The following is a 19896-nucleotide window of genomic DNA, read 5'->3' on the forward strand; positions in this document are numbered from 1 at the left end:
AAACGAGTAAATGAAGAAAGTTGAGAGAGAAAATAGAGAAAAGAAAATAAAATAAAAAAGAAAAGGAGATCATTATTTATAATCTTCACCAACCCTCGTCCAGTCCTGAAAGATATATTTTATTAGATCAATCATGGTTGATCTATCTTTCCCTCTCAACCCCGTACTCCTGCCTTCTCCCCATAACCCCTCACACCCTAACATTAGATGTTAGAACAGTTTGTAGAGATTTCATCAACACCATATTAATGTTTCCCCAATGACTTCATATACTGAGATAGAATATTGTGATATAACTTTTTTTTATTTTGCATTCATCTAGAATCACTCTTGAACAGTAGCATTGAAGAAAAACGTGAATGTTAACAACATTTTTAAAAGTCTCCATTCGACCTCTGTCAATGTTATTGCAACAATTTGATGGGAAAGGGAACCTTGCCATGTTTATGGTGGTACAGGCAATTGTTCATCTTTGAGATTAACAAATAGTAATCTGATCATCCAGAACAGATAATAATTTTATTCGCAGGCTGGACCTCGCAATACCACCTTGCCTTCATAACAAACTATTCATCTGAAGACTTACAAAAAACTGATTTGGCAGCATTGCCAACACCAGCGCCCAAGCTCGCCACGACAGCCGTTGCACTTGAAGTTAATCCAACGACTCCTTGAAGAATAGAAGAAAAATATATTTGTCATATTTTCCCACGACATAAAAGGTTCCTGGGGACTGGAGGGTAGCTAATGTAACCCCACTTTTTAAAAAGGGAGGGAGAGAGAAAACGGGGAATTACAGACCAGTTAGTCTAACATCGGTGGTGGGGAAAATTCTGGAGTCAGTTATCAAAGCCAGAACTGAACTGAACTGAACTGAACTTTATTTATAGAACACTTTAAAAACAGCCACTGTTGCAACAAAGTGCTGTACATGACTAATCATAAACATAAAACAAAACAATAAAAACATTAAAAGACAGTAAAAACAATAAAAAACAATAGAAACACTAAAACAGGAGCAAAGTCTCATGCAGGGTCGAAAGCCAAGGAATAGAAAAAGGTTTTAAGATTAGTTTTGAAAATGGACAGTGAAGGGGCCTGTCTAATGTGCAAAGGTAGAGTGTTCCATAATGTCGGAGCAGCAACAGAGAAGGCTCTATCCCCTCTGAGCTTCCGCTGACCTGAGGCACCGAGCAGGAGCGTAGGGATGAAGCAGCTCAGAGAAGTAAGGCGGGGCAAGACCATTTAAAGATAGACGGAGTACAGTGGGGCAGCAACCACTGCAGTAACCGAGATGAGAAAATAATTTTTTACACAGAGAGTGGTGAATCTGTGGAATTCTCTGCCACAGAAGGTAGTTGAGACCAGTTCATTAGCTATATTTAAGAGGGAGTTAGATGTGGCCCTTGTGGCTAAAGGGATAAGGGGGTATGGAGAGAAGGCAGGGATTGGATACCGAGTTGGATGATCAGCCATGATCATATCGAATGGCAGTGCAGGCTCGAAGGGCCTAATGGCCTACTCCTGCACCTATTTTCTATGTTTCTATGTTTCTAAAGAGGACATTCAGCATAATTAGTTACGAGTTCAGAGACACAGCATTGAAACAGGCCCTTCTGCCTGCCGACCATCGATCAAACATCGTAAGTTTGATGTTATCCCACTTTCTCATCCACTTCCTACACACTAGGGGCAATTTACAGAGGCCAATCAACCTACAAACCCGCACGTCTTGGTTTTGCAAAAAAAAAAGGACACCGGGTGCTGGAGTAACTCAGCAGGTCAGCCAGCATCTCTGGAAAACATCAGACTGAAGAATGATCCCGACCAGAAATGTCACCTATCTATGTTCTCCAGAGATGCTGCCTGACACGCTGGGTAGTTCAGTAGTTTGTCTCTTTTTTTTGTGACCTAAGATGAATTATTTCCCTTCTGCTATATTCGGTGCTGAACTCCATTTCTGATATTCAATGACAGTGAAAAGCACATTCACGACATCAATGCCAGGGATTCAACATGAATGTTTTCACTTCTTCACTCTTAAAATTATCTCTCTCTATTCGTCCTTTTATGCCTTTTCTGATTTAAAATCAGCAATCTAATGAACGGCAACATTTTGTTATCAATTGTTTTTGCTTTTACTTGGTATTTTACCAGTTTCTCTTTGAATAAAAAAAATCAGAAGAAAAATTTGATTAGGGTGCCCACTCAGCTATATTAACTATGCTGCCAATTTCTGTTTATCAATATCCACATTTAATAACTAACTGAGGAACCTCTGATCCTCAAAAAAACATATCCATATACCTATACTTGTACCTGGAGGGAAAGCTTATGTCATTGGGCTAGTGATTACATTTAGAGCAATATGTTTCATTGTTTCACTCAATTTTCTTAATAAAATGCATAACATCATACCGACTGACTGCAAAGTTGCCACAACACCACCTGCCGCGGTTGCTCCTCCATACCAAGACATCATAGTTGCTGCCGCAGATCCAGCTGATATTCCAGCGGCAGTGAACCCAAGTCCCCCGACAACAAGTGGGGCAGCAACCACTGCAGCAACTGCAAGGTAGGACATAGAATTAGGTGATAAGAGAACTAAAACACACCAATGCATTTGGGCTGTTGGCTGCCACCAATGAGAATGAGAGTCAACCATATTTGGTGGATCTGGAGACCAGGTAAAAAGGGTAGATTTCCCCTAAAGGACATTGGTGAATTATTTATTTTGTGGTGATTAATAATGAGAACTAATAACTTTGATCAATTCCAGTTTAGAAACATAGAAACATAGAAATTAGGTGCAGGATTAGGCCATTCGGCCCTTCGAGCCTGCACCGCCATTCAATATGATCATGGCTGATCATCCAACTCAGTATCCCGTACCTGCCTTCTCTCCATACCCCCTGATCCCCTTAGCCACAAGGGCCACATCTAACTCCCTCTTAAATTTAGCCAATGAACTGGCCTCAACTACCCTCTGTGGCAGAGAGTTCCAGAGATTCACCACTCTCTGTGTGAAAAAGTTATTCTCATCTCGGTTTTAAAGGATTTCCCCCTTATCCTTAAGCTGTGACCCCTTGTCCTGGACTTTGACCAATGGGAACATCGGGAACAATCTTCCTGCATCTAGCCTGTCCAACCCCTTAAGAATTTTGTAAGTTTCTATAAGATCCCCTCTCAATCTTCTAAATTCTAGAGAGTATAAACCAAGTCTATCCAGTCTTTCTTCATAAGGCAGTCCTGCCATCCCAGGAATCAGTCTGGTGAACCGTCTCTGCACTCCCTCTATGGCAATAATGTCCTTCCTCAGATTTGGAGACCAAAACTGTACGCAATACTCCAGGTGTGGTCTCACCAAGACCCTGTACAACTGCAGTAGTACCTCCCTGCTCCTATACTCAAATCCTTTTGCAATGAAAGCTTAACATACCATTCGCTTTCTTTACTGCCTGCTGCACCTGCATGCCTACCTGCAATGACTGGTGTACCATGACACCTAGGTCTCGCTGCATCTCCCCCTTTCCCAATCGGCCACCATTTAGATAATAGTTTATTAATTGACTTTGAATGGAGGGACGTGAACTGTAATGTCTAGATCACTAACCAATTATTATAACCACTGTGCCACCATCTTTGAATGCCAATTGATAATGTGACATCCAGTTGAGGTGTAGTTATTGGAGTGCTAGGGGAAATCCAATTTGTCAAAGGGCTTATTCTTTAGATGAGATAAGGCTTCAAATTAACCATTTGCTTCCACAGTGCAACAGAAGATGTCACATATAATGAACAGCAGTGGACAGGGAGTCCAGCTCTGGGCAAAATTTCTCATGAAATAAATGCCACAGCACGTTATTTGTACATTTCCTGTTCATGAGCCATTTCCATCCACAAATTGGTTGCTACATCTGCTTTGGTAACAAGAGTGACTGCTTGTAAACATTTTGAGAAAGTTCAAGAAAATGTCACAAGGTTCCATCAATGTAAGTTGTTTATGTACCTGCTCCTGCAGCAACCCAGGCAGCAGTCGAGCAATCTGTAAATGCAAGGACCAAATACAAACATTAGTCAAGTATTCAATAAGACCAAATGCAAGATTCTCATTTTGACCTGGAGCGGACAAAATGTGTAGGAAAGAAGAAGGTTCTCGACCCGAAATGTGACCCAGTCGTGTCCCGCTGAGTTACTCCAGCATTTTGTGTCTCCCTTCTCATTTGATCTGATGGCTATACTTGTAACAAGTCGACCATGCTAAATTATGATACCTCCCTGCAGGTTTTTTGCAGGTTATTTCTGCAAGTACTTTTCCTCATGATACGAGTGTAAATAATGGCAGACACAATTAATGTATAAACGAGGAACAGAATAAAATGAGAATAAACGAGGAAGAAAAACTAAAACAGATTCTTAAGCAATTCTGTAAGAAAGGGGATCTAAGCTGCTGATAGTGATCTTACAAAATGTTCCAGATGCTGCAAAGTTTCTAATAGATTGGAAACCTATAAATAGAATACACTATCCATGAAGGGAGAGGGTAATAAATAGGTCAGTGTGCAGGATGGATAGAATACAAGAATAGACAAATCTTGCTCATTTTATCCAAGGCTATAAAAGTATTGACCTGGAGTTATTGCATCCAGTTTCATGCATTAAAGTGTCTCAATCTCTGATGAAGGAGTCTTATGAGGAAAGGTTAAGTATATTGGGTCTGTAGTCCTTTGTGTTCAGAAATGTAGCTGATCTTTTGAAATATTAAAGATACCAAGTGGCTTAATTTGACTAGGATGATTTTCCAGGTGAGGTAATCTCGAAATATAACAATGTCTCACACAAAAGGGTTCATTTAAGAGCGTTATGTGAAAGTTGTAAATCTACTTCAGGTAACTGAGAATGTCAAGTCAGGAAGTATATGAAAGGTTGAGAAAGGTTGAGAAAGAGTTTTGGACTTTATGGAGATAATGGGGAATCAAGAGTCATGAGAGTCACAAGGCAGTTTTCTCAAAACTATAACTTTAGGTACAAAACTTAATCAACATCACTTGCAGAACCATGTATCTTTGAACCACTCTGCTCTTTTGTATTCATTGTTGTTTACTTAGGGAGCTTCATGCAAACAAGGAATTTCCTTGCACCCTGGTGCATAGAACACCCGTACACTCGTTCCATGTCCTACACACTACGGCCAATTTAGAGAAGACAATTAACCTGTAGACCAGGACATCTTTGCAGCACAGACAGAAACCGGAGAACATGGAGAAACCCCATGCAGACACAGGGAGAATGTACAAACTCAGCACACAGTCAGGGGTGGAAACCGCTATCAAAACATGGGGGGGACACAATTTCTTGGCAGCCCGCGCACACTCACACACACACACACACGTGCCCGCACGTATGCGCACACACACACAAGGCTCCGGAGGCTTCAGCCGTGTGCCCTGTGGACGGTAATCTCGGGATCTGACCTGGCTGGTGACCGCCTCCGAACTCCAGCAACAGCAGCTTCGTCCGCCCCGAATCGGCCCATTCACGGGGCCTTTCATCGCCCGGCACTGCTTAAAATTGGCCGGCGGGGGCTTCAACATCGGGAGCCTTAATCACCTCGATGCAGCAGATTAATTTTAAGTCACGCCGGGCGATGAAAGGCCCCGCGAACGGGCCGATTTAGACCTTAGAAAGAGTCTGATACCCGCTTGAATCTTTGTTTTTCACCAAATTTCAAAATCCGGATTACAAAGCAAGGGGGGGATTGTCCCCCACCTCTCAAAACATGGGAGGGACATGTTTCCCCCCCCGAATGGAAGTTACCTTTTTCATACGAAGGCAGGCTTGAACCTATAAAAGGGCAAATTAATAGCAGAATTAGATCATTTTAATATTCATTTTTCATATACAAACACTCACGCCAATTATTTCCCTTTGTAACCAATTGCCTGATTGTGTTAACTTCTGGGGGGGGGGGGAGTGCAGATGCAGCGCGGTCAGTGACTCTGGGTGGGCGGAGGGACCAGACTGTGCCCACCCTCTGCTGCAGCTGACGGGGATGTTGCCGGGGTGGTGGGTGTGGTCGTGGTGGGGGTGGGGTAGGGACAGTCCATCTGTTCCCTATTCCCTATGACCCCCCAATCCTCTTTCTCTAGGCTGTGGGTGGGGGTGGGGGGGGGGGGGGGGTTTGGTGAAAATATTGATATTGTCCATCACAAATTACACTGCATCTTGGGTAATAATTTCTAACTGTTATCTACCTCACAAACTTTATTCGCAATGTTCTCCATTTTGATGGGTCTCAGGGATCTTAGGGCGGCAGTGGCCGGACAGCGCTGACCTTGGGGGGTGAGTCGGGGCTGACCCGAGGGATGCGCTCCTTCGGCTGTTTACACCTTGGTGCTCGGGTTCAGTGCAAAGATACTGGAGCATTTGATTCAGAGTGCTCAGTCACGCTCCACAATTATTCACAGCGCAAATATTTACAATTTTGGCGGTTTTTAACAGGTAAGAAAGTATACGTTTCGAGTGTTAACAGTGTATGCCGGAAGCTGCCATGTCCTCCAGATGGATTGAGCTGCTCCGTGCGTCACGCCCTTTGACCCGATGATCTTACGTGCAACCCCCCTATACCTTTTCTCAATCCTCCTTAGGACTATTTCCCCATTTAGGTGGTAATGTCGCCAACTTCAATTGTTAGTTCGTTTTTTCCCCTCTAACTTTGACTTTTGATGCTATTGTTTAGAGTTCAGAGATGAGGTGTAGAAATAGGCCATTCAATCCACCAAGTCCACACCAACTGTCGATCACCCATACACTAGTTCCATGTCCTACACACTAGGGTCAATTTAGAAAAGCCAATTAACCTGTAGACCAGGACATCTTTGGAGCGCGGACAGAAACCGGAGCACACGGAGAAAACCCAGACACAGGGTGAATGTACAAACTCAGCACAGACGGTACCCATAGTCAGGATCATTCCCAGGTCTCTGGCGCTGTGAGCAGCAGCTCTACCGCTGCACCACTGTGCCATCCTAATCGCTGAAGAATTTACACCCAAAACTCAAGCATATCCCACATACAGTGTGTTAATGAATGAAGTTTGTGGAGTTAATAATTTGGGCATCTGGAGTCTAGAAAATATCTAGTCCCAACTGCCTAAGCATTGCTTCCTTCTGTTCCCAAGTCTTTCATTTCTAAAAAACAAAGAAACTGTAAGATTTAGGAAACCTGAAAGGAAATTAGAAAATGCTGGAATCTCTTTGAAGGTCATGTTGCATCTGTGAAAGATAAATCACATTAATATTTCAGGTTGGAGATCTTCTGATAACCAGGAAGATTAAACCCGTTTCATTCTTCATACATGCTGCATGACCTGGTGAGTAATACCACCATTTTCTGTTTTTATTACATTTTTAAATCCAAGGTTCAAGATACCTATTCAGTATTTTTACAATTCTCAATGCAACTTTACAGCTCACTTAATTCTTAATAAAATAATTTTACTATTAAAGAGAGACTGTTCAGTAAGCTGGTGGCAGGATCAATGTTACACGGTATCTAGAACACTACAATTACCCATAAATGCTCAATTATTTTAAATCAATCAGGATCATTATATGCATTCATTTCTCACCTGTATTGAAAGCAGCAGATAAGAGCAACACAGTGTAAACCAGGTGCAGCATTTTTCTCAATATCTTCAAGGATCAATAATGCAGGATTCAATGCAATGTAATTTTCCTGTGTGAAGTAATTTACATTAAAAAAAGTTTTAAGCAAAGATTGTGTGTGAATTCTTCACTCAGCAGAAGTCAGCAGTTATGGGGAGAAGGAAGGAGAATGGGGTTGAGGGAAAGATATATGATTGTAGGATAGATCAGCCATTATGGGCCAACTGGTCGGTCGGTCTTTCTGTCTGTCTGTCTGTCTGTCTGTCTGTCTGTCTGTCTGTCTGTCTGTCTGTCTGTCTGTCTGTCTGTCTATCTATCTAGTCGCTGGGTGTGTGTGTGGCTGTGAGTGTGTGTGTGTTTCTGCCTGGCTGTCGTGTGGGTGCCAAACTTTGATTCGTTGCTACGCTAACACCACACGCAGAAAAGCCGAGATTTTTTTTCCCATTTCGGTAGAGATTTCACTTTTCGTTCCAAGTATCCACTCCTGATTGGATTTTGTTGTGTTTATGTACACATTTTTAATAAAATCCTTCTCCCCCTCCACCCCCCCCCCAATTTCAAAATGTAAAAAAAAACAGCTCTCACCCATAGAATGTTGGTGAATGTTCCATCGTGTGATGTCACAATGCCCAATGCTCGCAGATGTCCAATCGGAATGGACCCATTTACATATGTCTTTGCACCAGTCCCACACCCCTCTCCCTCCCCCTCCCCCACCCCTCCCCACCGCAACCTGTGTCGAAGCGCGTCATCACGTGTGTAGGGATAGAGAAAGAGGATTGGGGGTCAAAGGGAATAGGGAACAGATGGACTGTCCCTACCCCTCCCCTCCCACTACCCTCCCCACTATTTCCCCTCTCTCCCCCCACCCCTCTCACCCCCCCCCCCACTCCCTCCTCCCCTCCCTCCCCATCCCTCCCCCAACTCCCCCTCCCCCCCTCCCCTCATCCCCCCCATCCCCTACCCCTCCCCTCCTCCCCCACACCTCTCCCCCCCCTCCCTCCTCCCCTCCCCCCCTCTCCCTCTCTCCCCCCCTCCCCCCCCATCTCCTCCCCCCCCACCCCCTTCCCTCCCTCCCCCCTTCCCCCCCCCCCTCCCCACCTCTCTTCCCCCTCCATCCACACTCTTCCTCCTCTACCCCCACCCAACCCCCCTCCCCCCCCTCCTCCCTCCCTCCCCTCCCCCCACCTCTCTCCCCCTCCCCCTAACCTCCCCTCCCCCACTCATCTCTCCCCCCTCTCCACCCTCCTCTCCCTCTCCCCTCCCACCCCTCTCCCTCTCTCCCACCCCCACCCTTTCCCTCCCCACCCCCTTCCCCTCTCCCCTGCCCCTTCCCCCTACCCCTCTATGCCTCTTCCAACACTCCTCCTACCCCTCCCACCTCACTCTTCCCCTCTCTCTCCCCCCTTACCCCACCCCTCTCCTCTCCCCATCCCTCTCTCCCTCTTCCCCTCCCTCCCCTCTCCCTCATCTCCCCCCCCACCCCCCTTCCCCTACCCCTCTGTCCCCTCTTCCACCACTCCCCCTACCCCTCTCTCCCCCCCTCCCCTCCCCACTCTTCCACTTCTATCCCCCCCTCTCTCCCCCCCCCCTACCCCTCCCCCTCTCCCCCCCCCCTCTTTCCCCTCTCCCCCCCCCCCACCCCCTCCCCCCTCCCTCCACCCTTCTCCCTCCCTCCCCCTACCCCCCTCCTCCATCCTCACCTCCCTCCCCCCCACCTCCCCACCCCTCCCTCTTCCCCCCCTTTCCATCTCTCCTCTCTCCCTCATCCCCTCCTCCTCCCACCCCATCCCTCTCTCCCTCCCTCACCCCCATTCTCCCTCCCCACACTTCCCCCTCCCCTCCCCTACCCCATCTCCCTCCTCCCCTCCTTCCCCCCCCCCCCACACCTCTCCTCCTTCCCTCAATCCTCCCCCTCCCCCCCCCCCACCCTCCTCTCTCCTCCTCCTCTCCATCTCCCTTTCCTCACCACCCTCCCTCTCCTCCCCTCCTGCTCCCACCCTCTCTCCCTCTCCCCCCCCCCCTTGTCCCTCTCTCCCCTACCTCACTCCATCTCTCCCCCCGCGCCTACCCCTGTCCCTCTTCCACCACCCCCCCCCCCCCCCCCCCGTCTCCCCACTTTTCCCCTCCCTCCCCCTTACCCCACCCCTCTCTCTCCCCCCCCCGCTCTCTCTCCCCCTCCCTTCCCCCTTGCATCCATCCTCCTCCCCTTCCCCCCTCTCCCCCCTCTCCATCTCCCTCTCACCTCACCCCTCCCTCCTCCCCTCCCATCCCCTCTCTCCCCCCCTCCCCCCCAATCTTCACCCCCTCCCTCCCCCCCACCCCCTTCCCCTCTCTCTCTTGCACCACTCCCTGCTACCCCTCTCCCACCCCCCCCCCTACCCCCTCTCCTCCCCCTTCCTGCCCTCCCCACTCTCCCCCCACTCCCCACTCCCCCACCCCATCACCCCCCCCCCCCCGCTCTCCCCTCCCTCCCAAATCTCTCCCCCGTCCCTCCCTCCCCCAAATCTCTCCCCTCCCCTCCCCTCTCCCCTCCCCCCCTCCTCTCCCTCCCCCCACCCGTCTCCCTCTCCCCCCACCTGTGTTGGTGGGGGGTGGTTAGTGTGAGTGTGATGCCGCAGCCCCCCCCCCCCCCCCCCCAAACGCGCGTTGGGGGGAAACAGACCCAACGGGTCTGCACTTGGTCTAATAAACATATGAACGTCAGAGTTGATTCAAATTGTTATTGCATCTGGTTCTAACCTGACCTTGGGTTGTATCCGCATGGAGTTTACACATTCTCACTTGTTGTGTGGGTTTCCTCCCAAGTCCCAAAGCCGTAAGGATTTGTAGGCAAATTTGGGCACTGTAAATTGCACCTAGTGTGTAGTGAGTGGTAAATCTTTGTGGAGTTGATGAGAATGTAGGTAAATTAAAGTACAATTTGTGTAAATAAATAAATGTGTATTGATCAGTGCAGACTTGATGAGCCTGATTCCCTGCTGTATCTCTCCCTAATTTGCTGAAATAGGGTCTCAACCCATAACGTCACCTATTCCTTCGCTCCATAGATGCTGTCTCACCCGCTGAGTTTCTCCAACATTTTTGTCTACCTTCAAATTTTGTCTGGTCATTGAAAATACAAGTTCAAAAATTACGTTTTACACCATTGGTTCCAGGTGTAATGTATTTTTGGGAAATCCAAATACATCCCACCCTCTGGTTCCCCTTCATCCACCTCACGTCACATCCTCAATGAACTCTGGCAAATAGGTCAAACACACTTTCCATCTCAAAAAGACACCTGGAGTCTGCTCACTTCCACATATCCTCCTCAATAATGGATTCACGCTGTTTGCTAATTGCATATATTAGGCTGATTGGTCTGTCGTTTCATAATCATAATCTTAATTTATTAGCCAAGTATGTTTTGCAACATACGAGGATTTGGTTTGCCATAGCCATCGTGCGGCGCCCCTTGGTGGTATACCTTCAAGAGAGGTTAATTGTTGGTACAAATGGAACAATTAAATTAATGACACAATAAGTGTATTCCTTAGGTACACAAAAATGCTGGAGAAACTCAGTGGGTGTAGCAGCATCTATGGAGCGAAGGAAATAGGCAACGTTTCGGGTCGAAACCCTTCTTCAGACTGATGGGGGGGCGGGGAGAAGAAAGGAAGAAGGAGGAGGAGCCCGAAGGCTGAGGGATGGGAGGAGATAGCCCGAGGGCTGAGGAAGGGGAGGAGACAGCAAGGACTAACTAGACAACGTTGCCTATTTCCTTCGCTCCATAGATGCTGCTGCACCCGCGGAGTTTCTCCAGCATTTTTGTGTACCTTTGAATTTCCAGCATCTGCAGTTCCTTCTTAAACACGTGTATTCCTTACCTTTGTTAAGCCGTCGCATACAACACATAATCCCCCAAAATTTCCGCCACCTCCAACGGGATCCCACCCTCACTAGCCACATTTTCCCATCCTTACCCCTTTCTGCAGAGACCATTCCCTCCACAACTCGCGGGCTATCTCATCCTTTCCCTCCCAAACGACCCCCTCCCCATCCAGGTACCTTCCCCTGCAACCGTAGAAGATGCAACACCTATCCTTATACCTCCTCCCTCGACTCTGTCCTGGGACCCCAACAGATCTTTCAGGTTATGCAGAGGTTCACTTGCACCTCCACCAACCTCTGCTGTATCAGTTGTTCAAGATATACATTGGCGAGACCAACAGCAGAATGGGCGATCGTTTCGCGGATCACCTTCACTTAGTCCGCCTGAACTTACCTGGCTCCTGGTTGCTGGACATTTTAATTCTACTTCCCTGTTGCTACACAGACGACCTTTCTGTCCTCGGTCTCCTCCATTGTCAGAGTGAGGCTAAACGTGAATTGGAGGACCAGCATCTCACATTTTGCTTGGGCAGCTTACAGCCAGGTCGTATGAATATTGGTTTGTCTCAGTTCAGGTAGCCCCGACATTCACTCTCTCTCTATCCCTTCCCCACCCAAGTCACACTAGCTTATCGTTACACAGCTAACAGTGGCCTTTCTACATCACCGACTATATCTCTCGTTTCCATTATCGCTAACCAGTCTGACGAAAGGTCTCCACCCGAAATGTCACCCATTCCCTCTCCCCAGAAATGCTCGCTGTCACTCCAGCTTTTTGTAAACCAGTATCTGCAGTTCCTTCCTACACAATAACAGTGTAAACGTCGTCCCTTTTATAAATACACTGATGCATACGCATTGAATATACAAATCGCATTATGGAAATGTCATGTAATTAGAACCTAAATTTTGCCTTGAATCACTGCATCAACATGTCCTTGCAGCTAAACCCAACTCCAGCACAAAATAGCAAAACACTCACCAAAGGCTAGAATATGCTGCAAACTGCACTTGTAATCTGACTCCAAGCGCAGGTTGTGCACAGACACAGTTTGCCTCCGGAAAATTGCTTCGACTGCGGCTGCGTTATTTAACTAAACCGCGTCATTAAGTTCAGTTTCGTTTTCCTCAAACACACAGAAGGCTGCAGATGCTGGAATCTGAAACGAAACCTAGAGGAATTGTTCGAAGAACATTGGCTCTTGTTTGTTTTGCTTGGTTTCCAGCGAGAGTTGTTTGGGATATATTTACATCTCTAGTCACACAGAAATCGATTCCACCCCCAGCCTGACTCAGTTGAATTCATTTGAACTGGGATCTGTACCCCACGGTGTCTTTTTTAAATTTCAATAATAAATTTTATTCATGTAAAAAAAATACAAAACATAAATCCTGCAAAAAGTCTTCTCACTCTCTCAGTGTCTGTACATTCCATAGTGTCCTATTGAGTTGTGTTGGCACCCGAACAGAACCCTGGTTCGATCCTGACTATGGGTGCTGTCTGTATGGACTTTGTACGTTCTCCCCGTGACCTGTGTGGGTTTTCACCGGGGTCTCGGGTCTCCTCCCACACTCCATAAAGTCTTACAGTTTTGCAGGGTAATTGCCTTGGTATAATTGTAAATTGTCCCTGGTGTAGGATAATGTAAGCGTGCGGGGATCGCTGGTCGGCGTGGTCTGTCAGCCAAATGGCCTGTTTCCGCGTTGTATCTCTGAACTAAACTAAACCAAACTAAGAACACCATTGCCACACATGTGGTCCCTCTGGGGTAATCTCCCTTCCCTTGTTTGAAGGATGCCCCCACTGAACTCTACCCCTCAATATCCAGCAGAAAAACAACCCCAAACTGTGGTCTTTCCCGACAGTATTGCATTGGCTGCACCAAGCTTCAGTTCCCTCCCACTGCATGTATTCCTGCAGTCTTGAATGAGCCAATTAGCAATGTTCCTGCACCCAGCGTTAGATGTAAACTGTAGGGGCAGATTAAAGATCAGATCAATTGTGAGTTGAAGGAGCAATCGGGCTAAACCTGCTGGCTGATCCCCAGTACAGTTCTGAAGAAGGGTCTTGACCCAAAACGTCACCATTCCTTCTTTCCACAGATGCTGCCTCACCCGCTGAATTTTTCCAGCATTTGGTGTCCACCTTTGCTTTTTCCAGCATCTGCAGTTCTTTCTTAAACACCTGGCTCAGTTCAGTGAAGGTACAGCGAAAAAGGTTTTGTTGTGTAGAGAACATTTGTTGTTGTGTAGAGAATATTTGATTACAATTGAGCCATGTAACAGCACATAATCCTCCCAACATTTCGCCACCCCCAGCGGGATCCTACCATTAGCCAGATCTTCCTATCTCCACCCATTACCACTTTCTGCAGAGACTGTTTCCTCCGCAACTCCCTGGTTAACTTGTCCCTTCCCACCCAAACCACCCCATTCCCAGGTACTTTCCCCAGCAACAGCAGGAGATGCAACACCTGTCCCTATACCTCCCCCTTCAACTCCATCCAAGGACACTGACAGTCTTTCCAGGTGAGGCAGAGGTTCACTTGCACCGCCTCCAACTTCATCTATTGTATCCGCTGCTCCAGGTGTGGACTCCTATATATTGGTGAGACCAAGCGCAGGCTCGGCGATCGTTTTGCTGAACACCTCCGCTCAGTCTGCTAATCCTACCTGATCTCCCAGTGGCTAAACACTTTAACTCCCCCTCCCATTCCCACACTGACCTTTCTGTCCTTGGCCTCCTCCATTGTCAGAGTGAGGCCCAGCGCAAATTGGAGGACAGCACATCATATTTCGTTTGGGCAGCTTACACCCCAGCTGTATGACTATTGACTTTGTTAACTTCAAGTAACCCTTGTTTTCCCTCTCTCCATCCCGTTCTATCCAGTTCTAACACCAGTTTGACTGTCCCCATGATTACATTTTATCAGTTTGCGCTGTTCTCACCTTCTCCAAGCTAACAATGATCTATTCGACATTTTCCATGATCTTCATTTCATTTGGTCGCTTATACTTTCTTATCTCTGTAACTCCTTCTCCCCTGCAGTCAGTCTGAAGAAATTAACATCTTGTTCCCTATTGCTTTTTCATTGACTTAACACAAAAGCTGTGATCGAGAATAGTCAATAGCCCATAACTTTCTTTAAAATTAAGAGAACTGAAAGAAATGTTCAGTTATTGTAGATTGAAGCATTCTGAAACAAATATGAAACAATCTTACTTAGATGACTTGAAATTAAAGCATATAATTAGTAAGTTACCCAATTGTAGCTAATTATAAAATTCAATTACTAGATCTAAACATCTATCCATTTCTTAAGAATAGATTAACATTTTTAAATAGCCTGTGTCCAAATAACATTCACACAAGAATTCACAATATAACATAATTTTTAAATCTCATTATCATGGGTTTATAGGCCAAATGGCAGGAATTTAATGTTTAATACCTGTAAATTAATAGCCATTTAAATAAGCTTGCGAGTGGGTTTTTCTGGAACGCGAACATTTGGAACATCAAGTCAAGTCAAGTCAAGTCAAGTCAAGTCAAGTTTATTTGTCACATACACATACGAGATGTGCAGTGAAATGAAAGTGGCAATGCTCGCGGAACAACAAAACAACCAAACAAATTATAAACACAATCATAACACACATATTATTTTACATAATAAATAATAGAAGGAAAAACGTTCTGTAGAGTTAGTCCCTGGTGAGAAAGGCGTTTACAGTCCGAATTGCCTCTGGGAAGAAACTCCTTCTCAACCTCTCCGTTCTCACTGCATGGCAACGGAGGCGTTTGCCTGACCGTAGCGGCTGGAACAGTCTGTTGCAGGGGTGGAAGAGGTCTCTCATGATTTTGTTTGCTCTGGAGTTGCACCTCCTGTTGTATAGTTCCTGCAGGGCGGTGAGTGAAGTTCCCATAGTGCGTTCGGCCGAACGCACTACTCTCTGCAGAGCCTTCTTGTCCTTGGCAGAGCAATTCCCGAACCAGATGGTAATGTTCCCGGACAAGATGCTTTCCACCGCCGCTGCGTAGAAGCACTGGAGGATCCTCGGAGACACTGCGGTTGCGGTTGCGATGATTTCAGTCCCCCATATCGGCAGCAAATACACTGCCGGTTCATTCGGGGGGGGGGGGGGGGGGGCAATCACCGTGTTGCAACTTAAAATTTGAATTAAATGCATCTTAAGAAACACTTTTTTTTACATAAAAATAAACTAGTTTCTTTTACCTGTCCCCTACGTAAAATCCAGCCCCATTGTCGGCGTTGACGGCTTCAGAAGCTGATTTTAAAATCACTCCAACGATTAACGTTTTATCCCCGCCCCCTCCCCCACCCCCCCTCAAATGCGCCAAAATCATGCACACGGCCAGTGGCAGAATTGCAGTGCCGCTGAAGGTAAGTATTCTAACATACCTACTTAAGGGCCTGTTTCTTTCCAATTTTTTCGGCGAATACGGAGCGTCAGTGACTGTTTTACGTGGGTCAGACACTGATGCTCCGCAGTCGCAGGGACAGGCCCTTTACGGGAACAACAGCAACAGAACAATTTGCAGCGGTGTCGAGCGCCAATCCGCTGCCTGAGCCCCTGGTTCACAAACAAGCAGCAACTCCACAGGGCAAGGCAGGGAACATGGATAAGGCAGGGTCTCTCTGAGAAGCTCCGGCACAGTTTGCATCAGGCCGTCCGCTGTCCACATCAGCCAAGCTTTCCTTTGCTTGCCAAGCCGGGCAAAATGACACGGCTTTTAGGTTGCCTGGCGGGACTTTAGCTGGCCATTGGCAACTGGGCCAACATAAATTTTGAGCCCTGCAACACCTCTTATACATTCATAAATTCTAGGAGCAGAATTAGGCAATGCGACGCATCCAATAAACTCTGCCATTCAATCATGGCTGATCTAGCTTTCCCTCTCAACCCCATTCTCCTGCGTTCTCCCCATAACCCCTCACACCCTAACATTAGATGTTAGAACAGTTTGTAGAGATATCATCAACTCCATATTAATTTTTCCCCAATTACTTCATATACTGAGATAGAATATCAATCAATCAATCGAGCAGTTTTATTCGTCACATTGGACATAAAATGAATTTTCCAGCAGCGGTACAATGATATAGAACACACAAAAAAACACTAAACATTTAACACAAACATCCACCACAGCATTCATCGCTGTGGTGGAAGGCACAAATTTTGGCCAGTCCTCCTCCATTTTCCCCCGTGGTCGGGACCTCAACCCTCCGCAGCTGCCGCTGCGGGCATCCAGATGTGCAGACAGGTAAAAGTCCAGGTAAGTCCAGAATTGGCTCTTCCCCACCGGAGACCACGGCTTCAACTTGATGTAGGCCACAGGCCGGCGGTCGAAAATATTGTGATATCTATATTACTAAAACTCTGGTCTTGACAACTTTTGGCCCACTGTGCTGCAATTTCCGACAGAACGCCGTCACACCTATGGCCGTTATTTTTGGCCACCTCGCTCAGAACCCCTCTCCGCCTTATGGGTGCGGAGGATTTTTCCCATCGATAAAAAATCAGAGAGATATTAATGTTTTTTAAAAATTCACCATTCTCTCTGCTGCCCCTGCTGGAGGGAGGGGGAGGGATTATAAAACCATGAAGTGGTGTGCCTTACTCAGTCTCAGCAAGATGGATGAAGCCATGGATCACGTCTATTTAACAAAGGTCTACACAACTGTGAGTCCCCTTAATGTGGTTTGAAAATGAAAATATAGTTTGTTTGAAGTAAAAGGGCACTGCCTGCAAATGGTTGTTTGGGTGCTTTGGCTTGAAGTTGAAAGGCACTATTTACTGCAAATGGTGGCTTGGAGCTTTAGCTTGAAGTTCAAAGACACTACTTACCGCAAATGGTGGCTTAGGTGCTTTGGCTTTAATTTGAAAGGCACTACCTACTGCAAATGGGGGCTTGGGTGCTTTGCTTGAAGTTGAAAGGCACTACTTACTGCAAATGGTGGCTTGGGTGCTTTGGCTTGAAGTTGAAAGGCACTACTTACTGCAAAATGTGGCTTGGGTGCTTTGGCTTGAAGTTGAAAAGCACTAATGGCAAATGGTGGCTTCGGTGCTTTGGCTTGAAGTTGAAAGGCACTACTTATTGCAAATAGTGGTTTGGGTGCTTTGGCTTGAAGTTGAAAGGCACTACTTACTGTAAATTGTGGCTTGGGTGCTATGGCTTGAAGTTGAAAGGCACTATTTACTGCAGATGGTGGCATAAAGTTGAAAGGCACTACTTTCTGCAAATTGTGGCATGCAGTTGAAAGCCACTACTTATTGCAAATGGTGGCCGGTGCTTTGGCTTAAAGATGAAAGGCACTACTTACTGCAAATGGTGGCATTAAGTTGAAAGGCGCTACTTACTGCAAATGGTGGCTTGGGTGCTTTGGCTTGAAGTTGAAATGCACTACTTACTGCAAATGGTGGCTTGGGTGTTTTGGCTTGAAGTTGAAAGGCACTACTTACTGCAAGTGGTGGCTTGGTATCTTTGGATAGAGGTTGAAAGGCACTACTTATTTCAAATGGTGACTTGCGAGCTTTGGTTTCAAGTTAAAAGGCACTATTTACTGCAAATGGTGGCTTGGGTGCTTTGGCTTGAAGTTGAAAGACACTACTTTCTGCAATGTGGCTTGGGAGCTTTGGCTTGAAGTTGAAAGACACTACTTACTGCCAATTGTGGCTTGGGTGATTTGGCATGAAGTTGAAACGCACTTCTTACTGCAAATTGTGGCTTGGGTGCTTTGACTTGAAGTTCAACGGCACTACTTACTGCAAATGGTGGCATGAATTTTAAAGGCACTCTTTACTGCAAATGGTGGCATGGGTGCTTTGGCTTGAAGTTGAAAGGCACTACTTACTGCAAATGGTGGCGTGGGTGCATTGGCTTGAAGTTGAAAGGCACTACTTACTGCAAATGGTGGCTTGGGTGCTTTATCTTGAAGTTAAAATGCACTACTGCAAATGCACTCACTTCCTGTTTGCACTATATATTCATTTTGGATAAAATGCTACCTCTCACAGCTGTGATTTTTGGCCATCTTACTCAGTCTCCCCTCTGCTGAGCAGGTGCAGATAATTCTTCCCATCAATGAAAAATATAAGTGTTATTTGTGTTTAAGAGAGTCAATTTAATTGTCATTTGGACCCCTGGAGGTCCAAACGAAATGCCGTTTCTGCAGCCATACATTACACACAAATAGACCCCAGACACAACATAATTACATTTTACATAAACATCCATCACATAGCTGTGATGGAAGGCCAAAAAAAACTTATCTCTCCACTGCACTCTCCCCCCCCCCCCCCCCCCCCCCCCCCCCCCCCCCCCCCCCCCCCCCCACCCCCCCCCCCCGATGTCAGAGTCAAAGTCATAGCCCCCGGCTGGCGATGGCAATTGTCCCGCGGCCATTAAAGCCACGCCGGGTGGTGCGAGGTCGCACACCGGGTCTTGGTGTTGGAGCCCCCGGTGTGCGCTCGCAGAGTCCGCGGCCATTCCAGCCGCGCGGGGCAGTGGTGTCAGGCCCCGCTCCAGGAGCTCTTCAACCCCGCAACTCGGGCGGGAGAATTCGCCGTTGCAGGAGCCCCGAAAAGCGGTCTCCCTCCAGGGAGCCGCGGGCTCCCGGTGCCGCCGTCCACAGACCTGTCGTTGGAGCCTCCGACTCTCCGGTAGCAGCAGCAGCAGCAGCAGCAGCAGCGCTCCTCCACCGCTCCACCCGCTCCGGACTCGGCCAGCTCCGCGACGGCAACGGTGAGTCGGCACCAGAGTCCCCGGCTTCTTCCTGTTGGAGGCCGCTCCTCGTTGCGGCCTCAACGACACCTGAGACCCGACGAGAAAAAGTCGGGTCTCCAGTGCAGGGAGAGATTCAAAAAGTTTCCCCACCCCACCCCCGCCCCCCCACACACACACCCCAACATAAAATAACAAAAACTACATAAAAACACAGACAAAAAATAATAAAAACGCGGACAGGCTGCAGAGGCCGCTGCTGGCCAGAGCCGCGCCGCCTACCGGATTAAAAAATGAGAATCTCTCTCCTGTCAATCACGCAGTGTGATTAGATGATTACAATAGTAATACAGAAATCAACTCAAACACAAACACTGCACATGAGCCATTTAAAAAGAAAAGCTTTTCAAAACAACATTTAAAAAGACAATTAACAGAATCATAATTTGTTAACATATTAATCTTTAACAAAATGTAACACAATTATGAATGAACAGATTTATGAATCTAACCCTATATCACACACACAAACTGTTCCCCTCAACGCCGAGAGGGATTTACAAAGTCGGGCCGGGTTACTGAAATGGATGAAAAAAAAGGCCCATG

The 19896-nt window shown here is 46.9% G+C and overlaps 1 protein-coding gene across 2 annotated transcripts in view; it reads right to left on the bottom strand.

The window, feature by feature from the left end:
• Positions 1–287: 287 nt before the first annotated feature.
• LOC129709676 (interferon alpha-inducible protein 27-like protein 2B) overlaps positions 288–19896 on the bottom strand; it is a 46580-nt gene continuing 26971 nt past the window's right edge. Inside the window, exons 9-10 of one of the 2 annotated variants that reach the window (XM_055656180.1) lie at positions 2419–2568; positions 288–670 (exon numbers count right to left, since the gene is read on the bottom strand). In XM_055656180.1, the coding sequence (XP_055512155.1) occupies positions 567–670; positions 2419–2568 (254 nt within the window). In that variant the 3' untranslated portion in view covers positions 288–566. The remainder of the gene's footprint in view (positions 671–2418; positions 2569–19896) is intronic. The other variant, XM_055656179.1, reaches the window with a different exon arrangement.

Source organism: Leucoraja erinacea, chromosome 26 (assembly GCF_028641065.1).
Source record: "Leucoraja erinacea ecotype New England chromosome 26, Leri_hhj_1, whole genome shotgun sequence".
In the NCBI taxonomy this organism is placed as follows: domain Eukaryota; kingdom Metazoa; phylum Chordata; class Chondrichthyes; order Rajiformes; family Rajidae; genus Leucoraja; species Leucoraja erinaceus.